Genomic DNA, 16,335 nt, shown 5'->3' with positions numbered 1-16,335 from the left:
ATTTATAATAGTCAGGTTCACTCCACTGTCATTTTAAACTTCAAGCAAATATGTAATTATAGACTTGCACTTAATACCAAGCTTATAACAAGGATAATAACTAGTGTGAGGAAAGTCTGGGCTAAAAGAGATTCAGGATGAACCCTAAATCTGTTTCCATCTCTTTTGGAGCATAGGCAGTTAGCTTTGATAGAGGTGGCTGGTTTGCCTCATGTACTAAGGCAAAGCTAAATATGGTGAAGTATATTGTGTCATTCACACATCACTGATAAAGGCAGGGTTAAGAAATCGTGCTAAGGCATGGTTTGACCACTGTAGTTTATTGGCTAAGCCACAAGTGGCTGTATTGCACAATACAAGCCTTAGTGGACAAACATATTGGTTGAATTAACAAGATATACTATGCCAACCCAAGAACCGTGGCTTAGAATTCAGACTAAAATGGGAACAATCTATCTTGTGTCTATTGGTTTTAAAGGGGGTTATTTAAGCCTAAAGTACAAGCTAGCATACAAGAACTGTTGTGTAAGGCTTTTTCCTCAGGTCTCTGTGAAAACTCCCTGCCATTAACAGATAATCCTGTAACATTGAGTAATACCACAAAAACTGCCTATAAGCCAAGCAAGGATTTCTACTTTGGTGAAAAATATATCAACTTCCAGAAGAAGAGAATTTATGTAGCTCAGGACTGAACTGTGGAGCTTTTGGTGCTTATCAACACTAGTTAATGCAGAGTGTGCTCTCTCTCTCTTTTTTTTTTTACGATAATTTGCCCTGCCAGTGTTGGTGGGACTGTGGTTTTCTTGAAAATTTGTCTGGTGTTAATCCCTGCTTATCTTGCTGGTTGCTGGAGAGAGGGAGGGAGGAAGAGAGGGAGTGAATGAATAAATGAATGCATACATTCAAGAATGATTTGGACAGCCCAGCCTTGATATATATGATTGGTTATCATAGCATGCTGATGATTCCAGGCCCTCAACCAATAGATGACCTCCTTTCAGCAGTTTCATGTAGATTTTAAACACAAGGAAAATCCTGAGGCAACCCACAAATGATCCCCATCCTCCTCCATACACACACTGCACGAACTGGAACTGATCACAGAGAAAAGTGATGTACCCCCTCTAATACAATACCTCCCACTCCCAGTCCTTGTATTCAGTCTAGAAGGATACCATGATTGACAGTATCGGAATCACTAAGAAGATCAAAGAGCACAAGGATGGATACACTTCTCCAATCCAGCCCCATACATCAGCAAGTGTGACTAATGCTGCGTCCATACTGTTCCTTGGCTCAAAACCTCACTGAAATGGCTCGAGTTAATATCTTTGCTCCGGGATTATCTGGAGCTGTTGCCTGATCACTTCTCAACAACCTTCCCTTAAAAGGGAAAGTTGGAGACTGGTCAAAAATAGTCCAGGATCATTGGCTCCAGCTATGGCTTCTTAAAGAGGGGACATGCCACTACTCCCTCTTTCAAAGCCAGAAGGAAAACCTCTCTCAAGCAAGCTGGAACCATGACGTGGACCCAACCCTACAGATCAACTCCTTAACCCAGAGGAGCCTGAATGGCCAAGCTTACATTCCCAAGGACCTGCTCACTCCTTTAGGAATCCTGGTTCAAACCCATTCTTGTGTTTATACAAAACCATGCCCCTGGGGGCCCCCTCAAAGTTTTCTCAACTACAGTGGATGTGAATGAATTATTCACCAAATATTCCTCACAATGGCTCTGCAGATGTTCCTGTGGCTTGTCCCTCCCCAGCGAAGACTGAGTCATCTTAAACAGAACTAAACGGGTGGTTATTGGAACTGGCAATAAGGAAGGAAAACAACGCCATTTTGCCACTTTTCGTAATGCAATTCCGAATATGAGGCTTTAATTACGTTTGATTATTCTCCAACAGTGGCACTTCTTTTTCTGGAGCTGCTCAAAATACCCAAAATGGATTCAGGATTGACACATAGGAAAAGGCCACACAGGACTCTATCACTATTCAGTACAGGCTGCAGCTAAAGTCTCAGATGAACTGTGCAACTGGTTCTTTGGGAAAACTGGAGAAAACAACCTAATAGGCCCCTTCTCCCTATAAGGTAGGGTCACATCAGCAAGGCAAAGGGCAATCAGAGAGTCATTTGGCAAAGGACTCATATTAATGTCTTCCACTATTAAGTCACGTTGCAATTACCCTCAGACAAAAATGGCATCCCCTGTAAGGCAACCACTGTTTTGGGCCCTTCATGACTTGAACAGGCCTATAATTGCCTGCTGTTTTCCACAGCCCACCCTCAACCAGTTGACCAGAGTGACACAGATGACAGCAAATCTCTCCCCCCACCCCCAATTTCCAAGGCTTCCAGCTGATGCCAAACCTGGGATTCAAATAGGAAACATTCCTAACCAGGTCTTGGTAATACAAATGAGATTGGCCATTTCATGCATGATTGAATTGTGAATGGACAGATTTATTTAGTTTACTTTACTTTATTGTCATTGCACCTCCTTCAAACACCATCTTCAGTGCACATCATGACCATGAAAATAAACACAAACACACATCCTTCACCCTCCACACATTGAACTGAAAACCCCCAACACCACACTATACAGCAGAATTCAAAAGAGCTACTGCCCTGGGATAGAAGCTGTTTTTCAGCCTATTTGTCCTTGTTTTTATTATCCTGTACCGTCTGCCAGATGGTAATAGTTCAAAAAAAGGGTTCCCAGGATGAGATGAAACTTTTGAGGATGTTTTGGACTTTCTTAAGGTAGCGGGAGCTACAAAGCTCTTCCAAAGAGGAGAGAGAGCAACTAATGATCCTCTGGGCAATGACATTAACCCTCTGGAGTGCTGTCCTATCTGCCACTGTGCAATTGGCAAACCATACAGAGGTGCAGTAAGTTAAGATTCTCTCTATGGTGTAGCGGTAGAAGGTCACCAGCAGTTTTTCATTCAGTTGTTGTTTCCTGAGAAGTCTCAGGTAGTATAATCTCTGCTGGGCTCTTTTGACCAGGGCAGCAATGCGAGCATCCCAGGTCAGGTTCTCTTTTATGGTAACACCCAGAAACTTAAAACTGGCCAGTTGCTCCACTCGGTCTCCAGTAATAAGCAAGGGCTGGATGTCTGATCTGTTCCTTCTATAGTCCACTATAAGCTCCTTGGTCTTATTGGTGTTGAGGATCAAGTTATTGTCTCCACACCACGAAGGCAACCGGTCCACCTCATCTTGGTAGGCAGACTCATCCCCGCCCCCCCGAAGATCACAAAGTAACCTAACATTCACTTCAAGACCAACATCCAGAGTTATTGGATATCATAACATGTTGATGCTATGATATCCAATTAAGAAACCAATGTAATATAATTAGAATTCTTTTATTGGCCAAGTGTAATTGGACACACAAGGAATTTGACTTGGTGCAAATGCTCTCCGGTGTACATAAAAGAAAAGATACATTCGTCAAGAGTCAATCATCAGGTACAACACTTAATAATAGTCATAGGGTACAATAAGCATAAAAGTGATTAGTGAGGACCAAATGTCAATACTGTTCTTAAATAATGGCCCTGAGCCATCATACTCACATCTGTCACAATCTCAATTTTTTTTATTTTTTTTATTTGGTTTGTCAATTGCTTACAAGATAATAGGCATAAGTAAAAACATAGTTATGAATACATGGATACATATAAGAAAAATAAAAGAAATAGGACAGGGACAGTAGGCACGTTGGTGCGCTTATGCACGCCCCCTACAGACCTCTTAGGAAAGGGGTGAGGTCAATAGTAGACAGTCTAAGGTTAAAGTTTTTGAGGTTTGGGCAAGAAACCACAGAGTCAGGTAGAGTATTCCAGACATTAACCACTCTGTTGCTGAAGTCGTATTTCTTGCAATCAAGTTTGGTGCGGTTAACCTTGAGTTTGTATCTATTGTTCGCTCTAGTGTTGTTATGGTTGAAGCTGAAGTATTCATTGAAGGTAGGACATTGCAATGTATGATTTTATATACTATACTTAGATTGGATCGAAGGCGGCATAGTTCTAGGTTTTCTAGGTCTAGAGTTTCAAGTCTGGTGGCATAAAGTATTCTGCAATGAGTAGAGGAGTGGAGAACTCTTCTTGTGAAATATTTCTGGACTTTCTCAACTGTGTTAATATCAGATATGTAACGTGGGTTCCAGACTGATGAGCTGTATTTGAGTATTGGTCTAGCAAATGTTTTGTATGCTCTAGTTATTAGTGTAATATTACCACAGAAAAAGCTACGTAAGATTAGGTTAACAACTTTTAATGACTTTTAGGTTATGTAGTTACAGTGGGCTCTAGCACTTAGGTCATTTGAGATGAGTTTTCCAAAATCCTTGACAGAGTTTGGATCATCGACAAGGTCTTGACTATTCAGCTTCTATTTTATTTTCTGATTATTATTTTTTGCCAATATGTAAAACAGAGCATTTATTTGTTGAGATTTGAAGTTGCCATTTGTTTAACCATTCTGATACATAGTCGAGGTCTTTTTGAAGGGTAGCAGTATTGTCTGTGGTTTTGAATAGCTTTACATCATCAGCGAAGAGAACGCAATTGCTCTTAATATGATCACAGAAGTCATTTATGTAGAGTATGAAGAGAGTTGGTCCTAGAACACTGTCTTGGGGGACACCACTGTTGACAGGTACAGAATTTGATAGGATGCTCCCAATTTTGACTATTTGTTGTCTGTTTGACAGGAATGCTTCTATCCAGATATGCAGGTGTCCAGAGATACCATAAGATTTTAGTTTTAGGAGTAGTTTGTTGTGTACCACTGAATCAAAGGCTTTACAGAAGTCTATGTAGATTGCGTCTATTGCTTTGCCCTGTTGTGTAGTCCATATGTTTTTGCAGTGTAAGAGTTGCAGATTGCAGGATAGTTTTTTTCTGAAACCAAATTGTTTATTGGAGAGTAGGTTGTTTGTCTCTAAGTGGAGGATGATGGATTGGTTAATAATTGATTCCATGACTTTACAGGTGACGCAGCATAAGGAGATTGGTCTGTAATTTTCAACTAGGCTGGGGTCTCCCTTTTTGAAGATGGGGATGACCATGGCTTGTGACCATAGTTTTGGCAAGGAGCTGGCCCTGAAAGATTTTTCAAAGATTATGCTTAGAGGTTCGGCTATGGCAGTGGATAGCTTTTTTAAGAAGTAGGCACATATTCCATCTGGTCCAATAGATAGAGATAGTTTTAGATTGCGGTGCTTTTTCAACATTTTCTTCTGTAAAATCAATATGTATTAGATCATTGTAGTTGTCTGTGGTTCGACTAGGAAATACTGGGCATGATCCATTGCTGTTTACAAATACTGCGCCAAAGAATGTGTTAAAGAGGTTCCTGCTTGCTTTCTCTTGCCCTCCTAATTTCCCACCCACCTCTAGTTCCCCCCTCCCAGGCCAAAACACATTCCTAACAACTACTAGCACCACCTCTCACACTACACACCAACTCAGCCATAGTTAATCTAGGATCTCACAAGGGCATCACCACTCATGTACTCCACAACTTGTATGGATCTGTAGCAAATTCTACTATCCAATACGAAAAATAATGTCTGTAGCTAAGGGTTTGAGCTATTCTTGATACTCTTCGAGCTTGGTTGTTTTCCTGCAGTTGCTTTGTTACTACTGTGTTATATAGATGTTACGTTATCAGCGTAAAGGACAATTGAGTTTCCTGGTTGTTAATACATAATCCCTAGCCCCAATAGTCATAGGTAGATTGTAGTTTCTTCCTCAATGGTTCTGTTATTAGCTGTTTTCTTTCTTTCCTGTTTTTCTTGTGCGGTTTCCTGCTTATTTGGCATTGGCTGCTGGAAAGTGGGATAACAATAGTTTATATAAATTAATAATAATTTATGAAATATATAGGCTACTTGACTCCCAACAATTCTGGGTGATTTACAGTGGTTATAAATATGCAGAAATCATTTCAGAAATCACACACACTACACACAACCAAGACAACAATTTAAAAACAAAAAAACCTTGGTGAGGAAAAGAAAGGGGCGTCAGCCATCCTTGCAAATAGGTTGGGATGTGTTGTAGATTGTTTGCTTCCTTCTCAGCTTTTGCTTGTGTCTTTTAAATTGTATGTCAATGTATCTGCATGTATATCTGTGTGTTTATTAACAACTGATTTGTCAGAATGCCAAGCTTCTACCACGCATCCTGTGGAACCACAGTCCCCCCTTTCCTATCCAGGGATAAAGACCACATCACAAGTAATTATGAAGTTGCAGAGAACTCAGGGATCCAGGCCATCTCCAGGTCTAAGGGAAATGCCCAACCTTTACTTTGGGCAGCTGGTGAGGAGCACATGGAAAACTCAGGAGGTGTGCAGCTGGACCTCAATTGGAGCCAAGGCCTGCTAGCCACCAGCCATTTTATGTCCAGCCAGCAGGAAAGCTGCACTCCATCAAACTGCAGGGGTCTCTTCAGCCCAGCATTGGCTTCTGATATAATTCTCCATCACTGATCACATGATCACTACTGCCCAGGGTCACTACAGCTTCAAGATCTCCCAGGGCTCTACACGTCAGAAAGTGTGCTGGCAAGTGCTTTGATGGTCATTCCTGACCACATATATTGACCTAAGAGTTATCATAGCTGTCAATCACAGCAAACAATAAACAATTCAAAATAAACAACATCCTAACAGGCTTTGATCCTTCCATAATTAAAGCCCATTTTCCGATACCATTTTCTGCTGGTGCTGCTGGTAAATATTACAAGAATATGAACAATTTTTTTTCATACTGACTAGCAAAGATTCATAAGTATTGGCAAAAAAATAAATTATTATTAGAAGTATTCAAATGCCAAACACACATGTTCCAGATTTTGCAGCTATTAAACTGTGCATGCCCATGTCTCATTTCCTAGCTCCAAATTTCATGGGGTTTTTTTTCAGTGTGTTTTGCAAAATATGTTGGAACAGAATGGAATAAATACGTAAATAAATAATAAAGGATCCCAGTTTCTGTCTGTTGGCCTTTCAAATATTGGTGTTTTCAATCATTCTACCTCTCAGTTTTAGTTTTAGAGACAATATCCCTTGTGAATATATTTTTTGAAAATAAATCTTTTTACCAAAGAGATAAATGTGACTGTTTTAAATGCACACTCAGGAGATTGTATAATTTTTCTCTCACTTCAAAGGCATTAGAGTTATAGTAATTTTGTTGTTATTTTTAACAGGTTACATGACTCTAGTACAGGAGGCAAAATCAACTAAGAAATAGTAGTTCAATCTAGATATTTTCTAGCAAAAGGGAAATAGTTTTAAAAAGTTGGGAAAGATGATGATCAGACGTGTCTGATAACATGTCAAATGAATATTCCAGGATGCAAGAAATGTGCAATGAGGTTCCTTCTAATTATATGGAAGGCAAAATATCGGAAAATTAAACTTCTGAATTTGGCAGAAAGCAGGGAGATGTGGGGGGAGGGAGCAGGGAACATGAATACTTTTTGAGCATTTATTTATGAATGAAAATGGAAATACCACTGACCCTCTGCTATAGTCCATCATCATTACCACATCACCATCACCAACACCTAAAATCCTGATTTTGGGATACTAATCTGCACTCTCTTCCTCAAAAATCTCTCTGCCAGTAGAGTTTGGGCTGTATTCTGTACTTGGCTGGACAAGTTAAATCCCATGTAATGAGGCTTAACCCCCGCACTGAGCCTCAGAGAATCTGGGCAGGGGGCCAACCAGCAAGGCCCGTATCCCTGGGGAGCGGGGAGCAGGATTAGCACAAGCACCAGCCCCCTCGCCGTCCCTCCCCCACCCCCGGAGCAGTGGCAGCATCAGCAGCTGTTGCAGCCAAAATTGCTGGAAACCAACCCTCTCCTTAGGAGCTCTCCCTCGCTCCCTTTCTCTCACACACTCTGTGCCAATTTCAGTTCCCCGAGGCTTCGGTTATGCTGGCTCGGGTCTCTGGTCTGGAGCCAAGCGCCTCCAGTCAGCGCCAGAGGAAACACTCGGGTATCGGCAACGCCCTCTGTGCGTACAGGTAACACACGCCCACGTTGGCCACCTTTGCGGCGCTGCTTCAGCGCTGCCCGCCTACGTCTCTTTCCCACGTCCGCCTGGTCAGTCCGCGCCCTTCCCTTGTTTCTTGCCCGGCCTCTGCTGACCTCACTGTGAGAACAATCGGTTGGATGAAGCTCCGCCTGTTCCCGGGCGGCCAGTTTCTGAACACAACTCGAAGGCTGGGGAGGTGTCGAGGTGAAAAATGCGGCCGTTGCCACGAAGGCCACGTGTGCATATCCGCTCAGTATTTTGCCGGTGATCCTCCAGGCGCCCTCCAAGCGAGCAAAGTCTGAAGAGACTCTTCTAAGCCAACCAGCGCTGTCAGCTGGCCCCATCCCGAGCAGGGGAAGTCGGTCCCGCTGAATTTCACGGGCCAATTCGTCTGAATCCAGCCAAGAAGTGAGTCCGCTCCGTTCAGGCTGGAAAAGAGAGTGAAGCAGCCTTTCTCAGTCTGACGCTGCTGTCCAAAATATTGGACCAGCTCTCTTCATTTGTAGCCAAGTACAGTTCAAGAGCCAACATCTCTGAGAGACATCAAGAGGGTGATGTCTAGTGAATAGTACAGAATTGCAGCACCTTTCTGGTTCTGAAGAATAGCAATTTCATTGCAACAATCATAATCTGATTAACATTTACATTAAAATTGCATTTCTATTTTATGATTCCACTTCCCAGTTCTTGTATGAACAGTTGGAACAGGATTCAAATAAATCTACCCAAGACTTTTGGGTTGCTGTATGATTAAAGAACCAAGCCAACGTTTTCCAACTCCCAGAATTCCCAAGCCAGTAGGCAAATCATTATAATAAATCTATAGAGTTTTCACACAGGCTGAAGTTAACACCAGCTGTAAACATTAATTCATTTCCTTAACTCTCCCCTTTTTTAACCCTCTTTCTAAGCAAAGACTTTTATGTGTCATTTAATACATAGTGAGATAAAACTATGCTGACTATATGTCCAGGAACATTTTCAAATGAAATGTTTAGTCAAGATATTAAAATGAAAGCAGCTGAAATGCATTGTAATGTAGGCTATTTATTCATACACCATCCATCTTCTAATGGTTTTCTGTAAATAATGTACAATATCATTGATGTGCTATAATAACAGAACTGGAAAACAGAAAAGCTAAGATGGTGCTCTTAAAAGGCTTCAGAGAGTAAACTTTTTGAGTAAGAGAGGGCTTGTTTCATTGCTTGAGCAATACAATCCATTGTTTTATAAGTCTATAATATATAATAAAATCAAAATCATGAATTTGAGATGGGCAGTCATATAAATTGAACTGTGAAATTTAAATAAAGGTACCAAAGCTGGAAGGGTTGTCAAATGCACCCATAGGAACTAATGCTTTATGTTCAGGAAACACTGTGTAAGACTCTGAGTTCAGAAAAAGAAGTTGGATGGTCCCAAACAATTGTAGTTTCTTCAGTAAACTGTAGTTAAGCAGACATGACCTAGTGCACTTCTCAAGCCATGGGGGGGAGTGGGGGGAGGCTGATTCATAACAGATAAAAACATTCACAATAGCCCAAATTCTTGAGAGGATGGAAAAGTGCTTCATAAAAAAGCTGCCGAGAACTATGTCTCTCTTGCCCTCGCAGTTGTTTCCCAAAGCAGCTTCGAAAAGGGCGCCTCCGTTGAGGAGAGAGGTGGGCACGCCTGACGCTTTGGCACCCAACACCTGCAGGCTGAGCTGAGGCGCCTTGCAGGGCCGCGCGCGACGGTTTGTTTAGCACAGCTGGCAACACACACACACACACACACAGAGGCGGGAGCGCGCGCTGCTCCCTTTCTGGGCTCCCCAAACTCCGGCCCATCCGTCCCTCGGATCCGGGCTTCCAGGTTTCCCGCCCAACCATCACCAGGCGAGCCCGTGAGGTCAGCGACGGCGGCGCGTCGAATGAGCTGTCTGGGCTGAGCAAAAGGGGTGGCCGGTGGGCGGGTGGCTCGGGTAGGCGCAGTGTGGGGCCTCGCTGAAGGAAGGAAAGAGGGAGGGAGGAGGGAGATCGAGCGCCGCCACCGTCTTCCTCTCCTCCTCTTCCAAAAGAGGCGTTGAGGAGGAGATACCCGCGCGGCCCCCCCGGCTCCTTGTTCCTGTGGGGCAAGGGAAAGGGGGCGGCGACGCCTTCTCGGGAAGGCGACGCGGAGCCCTTCCTGGCGGCGTCCGCGACGTCTAGGGTGGCTGCTCAGCAACCGCCACCTCAGGGGATGGGGAGGGGCCGGGTGGGCCGTCAGTCAGCCGGGCCGTCAGTCACACGCAACACCCTCTGAGGCAGAGCCGACGCTACCTCTCCCCCTCCCCTCCCCCTCCTTCCAACTTCCTGGCTCGCGGCCGGGCCTGAGGGAGAGAAGGGAGAGCGGCCCCAGATCCTCCTCCTCCTCCTCCTCCTCCCCCCCGTGACACCACAGACGCACATGTATGCCACACGCGGGCGCGCGCGCTCTATCTCTCTCACACACACAGAGAACCATAATTCCTCCCCCGGGCGCGCCTGTCTGCCCGCCCGCCCTCCGTTCTCTCGCTCGCTCGCTCGCTCGCTCTTTCCTCAGCAGCAGCTGGAGGAGCTGTCAAAACTTCATCTCCGGCTGCCCTCCGCCCTCCCGGGCCGCCGCCTCCACTTCCCGGCAGGGCGGGGGAAGGGCGCCGGTCCAACATTACAAGGAAGCAGCGGACTCAGCCGGAGCGCAGCTCTCGAAGGCCGCGTCGCCCTCCCCGCGAGCGCGCCCCAGAGGAGAAGGCGTCGGCCGTGCGCGAGGGCCGTCGCGGGCCCTCGGCGCCCCCTCCCTTACCCTCCCCTCCCCTCCGTCCAAGCCTCTCCGAGGGGTCTAATTGCGTGTAACTGAGGCGGGCCCTCCTCTCCTCCTCCCCATGCAGCTACCTGCGCGCTGGTCCGCGGCGGCTGAGGCCAGCAATGCGAGCCGGAGGTAGAGGAGGCGCAGGAGGCGGTCGTGGTGGCCGAGGACCCGCAGGAGAAGGGGAGCCGCAGCAGCCGCCGCCGCCGCCGTGGCCGTTGGAGCAGGAGGAGCGTCGGGACCGCCCTCGTCCTCCCGCACTCTCGCCGTCCCCGCTCGCCACCCTCCATGCTTCTCCCCCGTCCGGCTGACTAGGATGTCAACCGAGCAGCAGAACCTGACGACGACGACGACGACGCTCCGCGAGCCGGGGGCTTCCCCCACGGCCGCGGCCGCCGCTACAGACAAAAGACCGAGGGGCCGGCCTCGTAAAGATGGCGCTTCCCCTTTCCAGAGAGTCAGGAAGAAGTAAGTTCCGTGCGGGCGTCGCTGCGGGCTAGAGGAAGCCCGGAGGAGCGCTGTCAGCCCCGCCGGGGCGTCCGCTCTCTGCTCGGCTACTCCGGCTTGCCGTGTCGCCAGGCCCCCGGCTCTTCTGCCGCTTCCTCACCTGTGTCATTTTGCCCTGCCCCGCTTCTCCCTCCTTTTGTTTTTGTCCTTTCCTTGCCCCAGTCACCGTGCCATATTGGGAATGGCCTGTCTCCTCATCTTTCCCTCCTCTCCCCTATCTACTTCCTTCCCCCTTTTCCCCCTTTGTCACCGTCTCCCCACCTTCATTTCCCTTTTGCTTTCAGCTTCCATTCCCCTTTCTCTCTCCCTCCTCTTTAACACTGATAAGAGCTTTCCTATCCTTCCCCCCCACCACCACTTTATTCTTCATTTGTCACCCTGCTATATTTTAATCTAGTTGTTTAATTACTTCTAGGTCCGTCCCCATTTTTAAAATTCCTAATCATCTCTTTTAAAAAATAATAAAATAAACTTATTTTGAAGTTATTCTCCCAGAAGTGGATTACTTTCCTTCCACCCTTTTTGTGGTGTACATTGCAAATCCACCAACCTTAGGCATGTAATTGTGTAATGGGAAGCTCCTCCCCAGGAGCTGTCAAAAGCCACAGCGAGGGGTATACACAACTAGCAGAGAAAGGCTGGTGGAAAGACTGGGTTCTTTTGGCTTTGTTTCTGATTCTGCCATATTTTTCTACTTGCATCCCAAGAGTTAATGTGCTGAAATCAAACTTGTGTCTCATTCTTGCAACACGAGTTGATGTAAGTGTGGGTCATCCTGTACTTTGTATTTGGCAGTGAATCAGGCAGTTTGGGTTTGCCAGGAAATAGAGAATACAAATATATTTTGTATAAAGGTTCAGGACTGTTTTAATATTGCTCTATATACAGTATTATGTTAATTTGGGCTCACATAATTTACGCATTAAGATGCCTTTGTGTTCATTTTTGAAGAGTGCAATTTGCCAGCACCCCCTACACAATCCCACAAGAGTAATGATTTTCTTTGGACAACTAGCAAACATTGGAAAATAACTATTTTAGATTTTATCCCAAACAAAAACCAGCGTGCTGTACTTGTTTTCAAAAGTTCAGAAATTGAAAAGCTACATAGGAAACCCTATAAACCATTTTTGTACCTCCCTACATAATATTGCTGTTTATATTGCTGTTTAATAATCTATCCAGTTCCTGTGATACTGAGTAAAGCAAGCTTTTATCCTCAAGCAAAATCTACACTTATGCAAAAAAAAACAACCTACACAGTGACGATATCTTTCTTCCCTGTTTCCAGTACATTACAAAATGTTTAGAAGACACTGTATCTTTGGTTAAGGGAGGCATTTAGTCTGTCAATTGATTTTCAAAGCACCAGAGTACCATTCAGTTTTTCCCTGTCTAGTGTTCTTCATAGTCATTGTGGCTACAAGTTCTGGAACCCATGGTTCCAGCAAAAATGGAGAACAGGCTGGATAATTTTTTCTATAGTTGGTATTTGACGAGTAAAGTTTACAATATCTCATCTGCTAGGTGGTAGGACCATGATGCAAGAGAGAAGTTATATCCTTCTATGACTGTGAAATTGCTTGCATGTATACAGTATGAATAAAAAACCCTATGGAAATTGCTGCATAAGGCAATTCTGTCAGCAGATCTGTATTTTTAAAGTAGTGCTTTAAATTTAAAGTGTATGAAATTTCATAATGCATTCGATTACATTACCATTATAATTGCATATTCATATTCATAGTTTTAATTTCTTATTAAGTATTTTACTAAAATGCTTTTCTTTTTGGATTAGTTTGTATATAAAGTTGTAACATGCATTTCTCTCTTTGCGCTGCTAATTAGTTGCATGTAGCATACTGATCTTTTTCCTTAAGAGCTAATATTTTTTAGAAAGTGACCACAGATTGTTTTAAGAATTCCTACAACAGCAAGAATTAAAAACAATTGTATTTTAGTGATAATTTAAATTTAGAACACATTCACAGAATTTATTACAAATTATTCCTAATTTGATAGTGTCATTTGGAATAACAAGTTATTTTCCCTCTGTTTCTACCAGGATTGCAAAATAGATCCAGATAAAGTATTTTTGCTAATACATCTTATGCATTTCTACCTACTGTTTGAACTATTGCTTACTTTCTCTGATTACTTACTACTTCTTTTCTTAATACAGCTGTTTTTATTTGGTTCAATATGTGAGTTATGCATTTTATTGAATGATACCCACGAGTGATCTTTTCATCATAAAATACCTCTTCCCATGGAGCAGAAAATGTTTCCTTTTGCAACAAACTTCGGGAATAAATCTGATAATAGGAACTGTAAAGGACATGGATCACAGAAATGTATTTAATTATTCCTTGTTTGGCTGACATTTACATTCCTAGACCAAAACAAGACTTGTTAAATCTTACCTGTTAAATGTTTTCAGTATTTGAAATATGATGGCATATATGTAAGGCATCATTACTTAAAAATAAGTCCTATTGTAATCACTACAATTACTCCCAAGTTTCCATAGTCAGTTTTGTAAAATACTTTAGTTTGGGGGTTGCCAATCTTTTGGACCTCAGGGACCACCAAACTCATAATTTTAAATCCCGTGGACCAGAGACCCTGGGAAAATCCCCAAAAAAGTCTGTAGGAAAAATTCCCCACCCCATTTTCCTACCGATCGATCATTCTTTATTTGGGATCTCGGGATACCGTCTCCAGCTCTGTTTTTTTTTTTGGGGAGGGGAGAAAGACTTTTGGCTTTATGCAAGAAAAGCAGCAGAGGTCTCTCTTTCTCCCCCCCAAACTCCACCAGAAACGAGTCTTTGTGAGACTTATCGCGCCAGCACAGCCTCTTGGAGCAGGAGGCCTTGCAGGGTCCCAAAGACTCATTTCTGGCAAAGTTTGGGGGGAGAAAGAAAGACTTTTGCTGCTTTCTTGCGTGCAGCCAAAAGCAGAAGAAGAAAGAAGCAGAAAGAAGCAGCCCAGTGGTCAGACGAGGCACGTGGGGGGAGTGGGGCAAGTCCCCCCCCTCCGCCCTTTCCCTACTCCCCTCACTACCTCATGTTGTTCGCAATGCAAGCGATGCAAGCCTTGTGTTCCTGCGGGCCATGTGGGCAGCGCAGCCTTGTGTTCCAGCGCAGGCTGGATTAATTGCTTTGGGGGTGCTTCGGGAGTGACATTTCTCTGTGGACTACCAAAATTTTCACGTGGACCACCAGTGGTCCCTGGCCCACTGGTTGGCGACCACTGCTTCAGTTGGTAGATGGATGAATGGATGTTATGCTACTATTTGCTGTTTAAAAATGTACTTCAAGAGGTTTACAGCATTTATCTAAAACCAAAAAGGAACAATTGGCTTTTAAAACGAATTTTATGCCTGTTGATCCCTGACAATAAAACTTTTTATCCGAATTGTATGGACACAAATCTGTCACATACATTGTGTGGTTTGATATTCGTCAGTTTTCAAGAAGATACCTGCAAGCCACTATATACCTTGTTATCTTTTTCAACTCAACTTGTACATTAATTAAAAGCTATTATAAAAGCTGTAGAAAATGGTTTGTCCCAGTATGCTAGTTCTAACTACGTAATGGCTTACAGATCAAACCAATGTCTTTGGTTGCATGGTTAATATATATGAAGAACATAGGTCTTTGGAGACATATTATGTACAATTATATGCTAACTCTAGCTTTCTTATATTCTATATTGTTAAACAGTTTGGCTTTCTATTATGAAGATTAGTTCATAGTTCATATCAAATAGATTTAGTGTATAAGTAAAATTACAGTTTTCTACTTTTGATATGGTAAAATCATGAATGATACATGGCCAGGCTGTGTCTAACATGAATTGTAGCCCTCTTTAAAGATGAAACAATCAGAAATAGCTGCTGATTACTGCCATTACCTTTAGGCCTGGTGATCCCAGGACTATTTTTTCATTAGTGCCTGTGTGATCAGGGGACACAGAGCCCAATTTGTTAGTTTCTTGTTATGGCTTATGAAAGCCATATGAGATAAATAACCAGGGCCATCTTTTAGGATTAAAGAGGTATTAAATATATGCACCCATTATTTTCTAATTTCCAATTTCATATTTTCAGCATAATTATAAATTTAAAGTATATAAAATCTTATCATTTCTGTATCCATACCAGTAGGTTTTGAAACTATGTTTGCAGTATTAAATTTCATACAAAAACTATATTTTAAGCTTCACATTTTAAAACTGTTGTCATTCTGAATACCAGTTGTTTAGAATCTAACTGAAAAAAGTGATTCTTTTAAAAAGACTTTCTAATTTGATGTGATACACTATGAATTAAGAATTAAGTTAAAATTAAGATAGAATTAGAATTAAGATAACCTATTTTGATATACTGGAAAATGCTTACATATATTGCATATGGTAACTTTAATATTGCACACCTCAGATAATAACATGCAACTAATGGAAAGCTCCCAAAGAAAGGGATATTTGAAAATTTGGGGTGTTTATACCTGTTTACTTTAGTTGTGTGATTTTAAAAGAGATAGAAAACAACAGTTAAGATTACTTAAGGGTTTTTTTTTGCTAATCTGCATAAAATATAGCAATCACATTTTATTGTGAAACAATCCCATTGAATAATATTCTGTGACTCAATCAACAATAATAAACAATATCCACCCCTTTTTAATCTCTCCTATAATTAGTCTTAAATGAATTTTTGCATATATTTTCCTCCATTGATACTCCTAAGGTCTATTTAAGCATTTCATTCCAGCTAGTAGTATTTCAGAAAACTTAAGGTCCTCAGGCTTTTGGAAATGAATACCATACCAACACCATGTTCACTTCCTATTCAGTCCTCAGTCAGAGCTTCGACAGGTTTACCAGCTCTATTGATTAGAAATATACAGTATTTAGGAATCCCCCTAGAATCTATAATCTTTA

General features: G+C 42.8%; 2 protein-coding genes across 12 annotated transcripts in view; one reads left to right on the top strand and one right to left on the bottom strand.

The window, feature by feature from the left end:
- Nucleotides 1-7,513: 7,513 nt before the first annotated feature.
- On the bottom strand, nucleotides 7,514-11,320 carry LOC148128762 (uncharacterized). Its single transcript, XM_087945538.1, has 2 exons — nucleotides 10,968-11,320; nucleotides 7,514-8,501 (listed from the first exon to the last, which is right to left on the bottom strand). The coding sequence occupies exons 1-2, from the start codon at nucleotides 11,169-11,171 to the stop codon at nucleotides 7,929-7,931; spliced, it is 777 nt and encodes a 258-aa protein (XP_087801664.1). The 5' UTR covers nucleotides 11,172-11,320; the 3' UTR covers nucleotides 7,514-7,928.
- The window catches only part of KMT2C (lysine methyltransferase 2C), a 142,312-nt gene continuing 137,174 nt past the window's right edge, over nucleotides 11,198-16,335 (top strand). For 8 of the 11 annotated variants that reach the window (XM_026678945.2, XM_087945524.1, XM_087945523.1 and 5 more), the window contains exon 1: nucleotides 11,198-11,349. In XM_026678945.2, the coding sequence (XP_026534730.1) occupies nucleotides 11,198-11,349 (152 nt within the window). The remainder of the gene's footprint in view (nucleotides 11,350-16,335) is intronic. The other 3 variants (XM_026678953.2, XM_087945534.1, XM_026678951.2) reach the window with 1 other exon arrangement.

The sequence above is a fragment of the Notechis scutatus genome, chromosome Z, assembly GCF_049901735.1.
Source record: "Notechis scutatus isolate UNSWTSFEM ecotype Mainland chromosome Z, rNotScu1.2, whole genome shotgun sequence".
Classification (NCBI taxonomy): Eukaryota; Metazoa; Chordata; class Lepidosauria; order Squamata; family Elapidae; genus Notechis; species Notechis scutatus.
Note: the sequence above shows the minus strand (reverse complement) of the source record. Positions and strands in the feature narration are given on the sequence as shown.

Excerpts from the sequence above, each read along its gene's own strand:
- LOC148128762 (XM_087945538.1), bottom strand. The coding sequence starts at position 11,171 with ATGGAGGGTGGCGAGCGGGGACGGCGAGAGTGCGGGAGGACGAGGGCG. Across the intron at positions 8,502-10,967 it reads CGCCGCGGACCAGCGCGCAG|CCTGAACGGAGCGGACTCAC; the intron begins GTAGCTGCATGG and ends TCTCTTTTCCAG.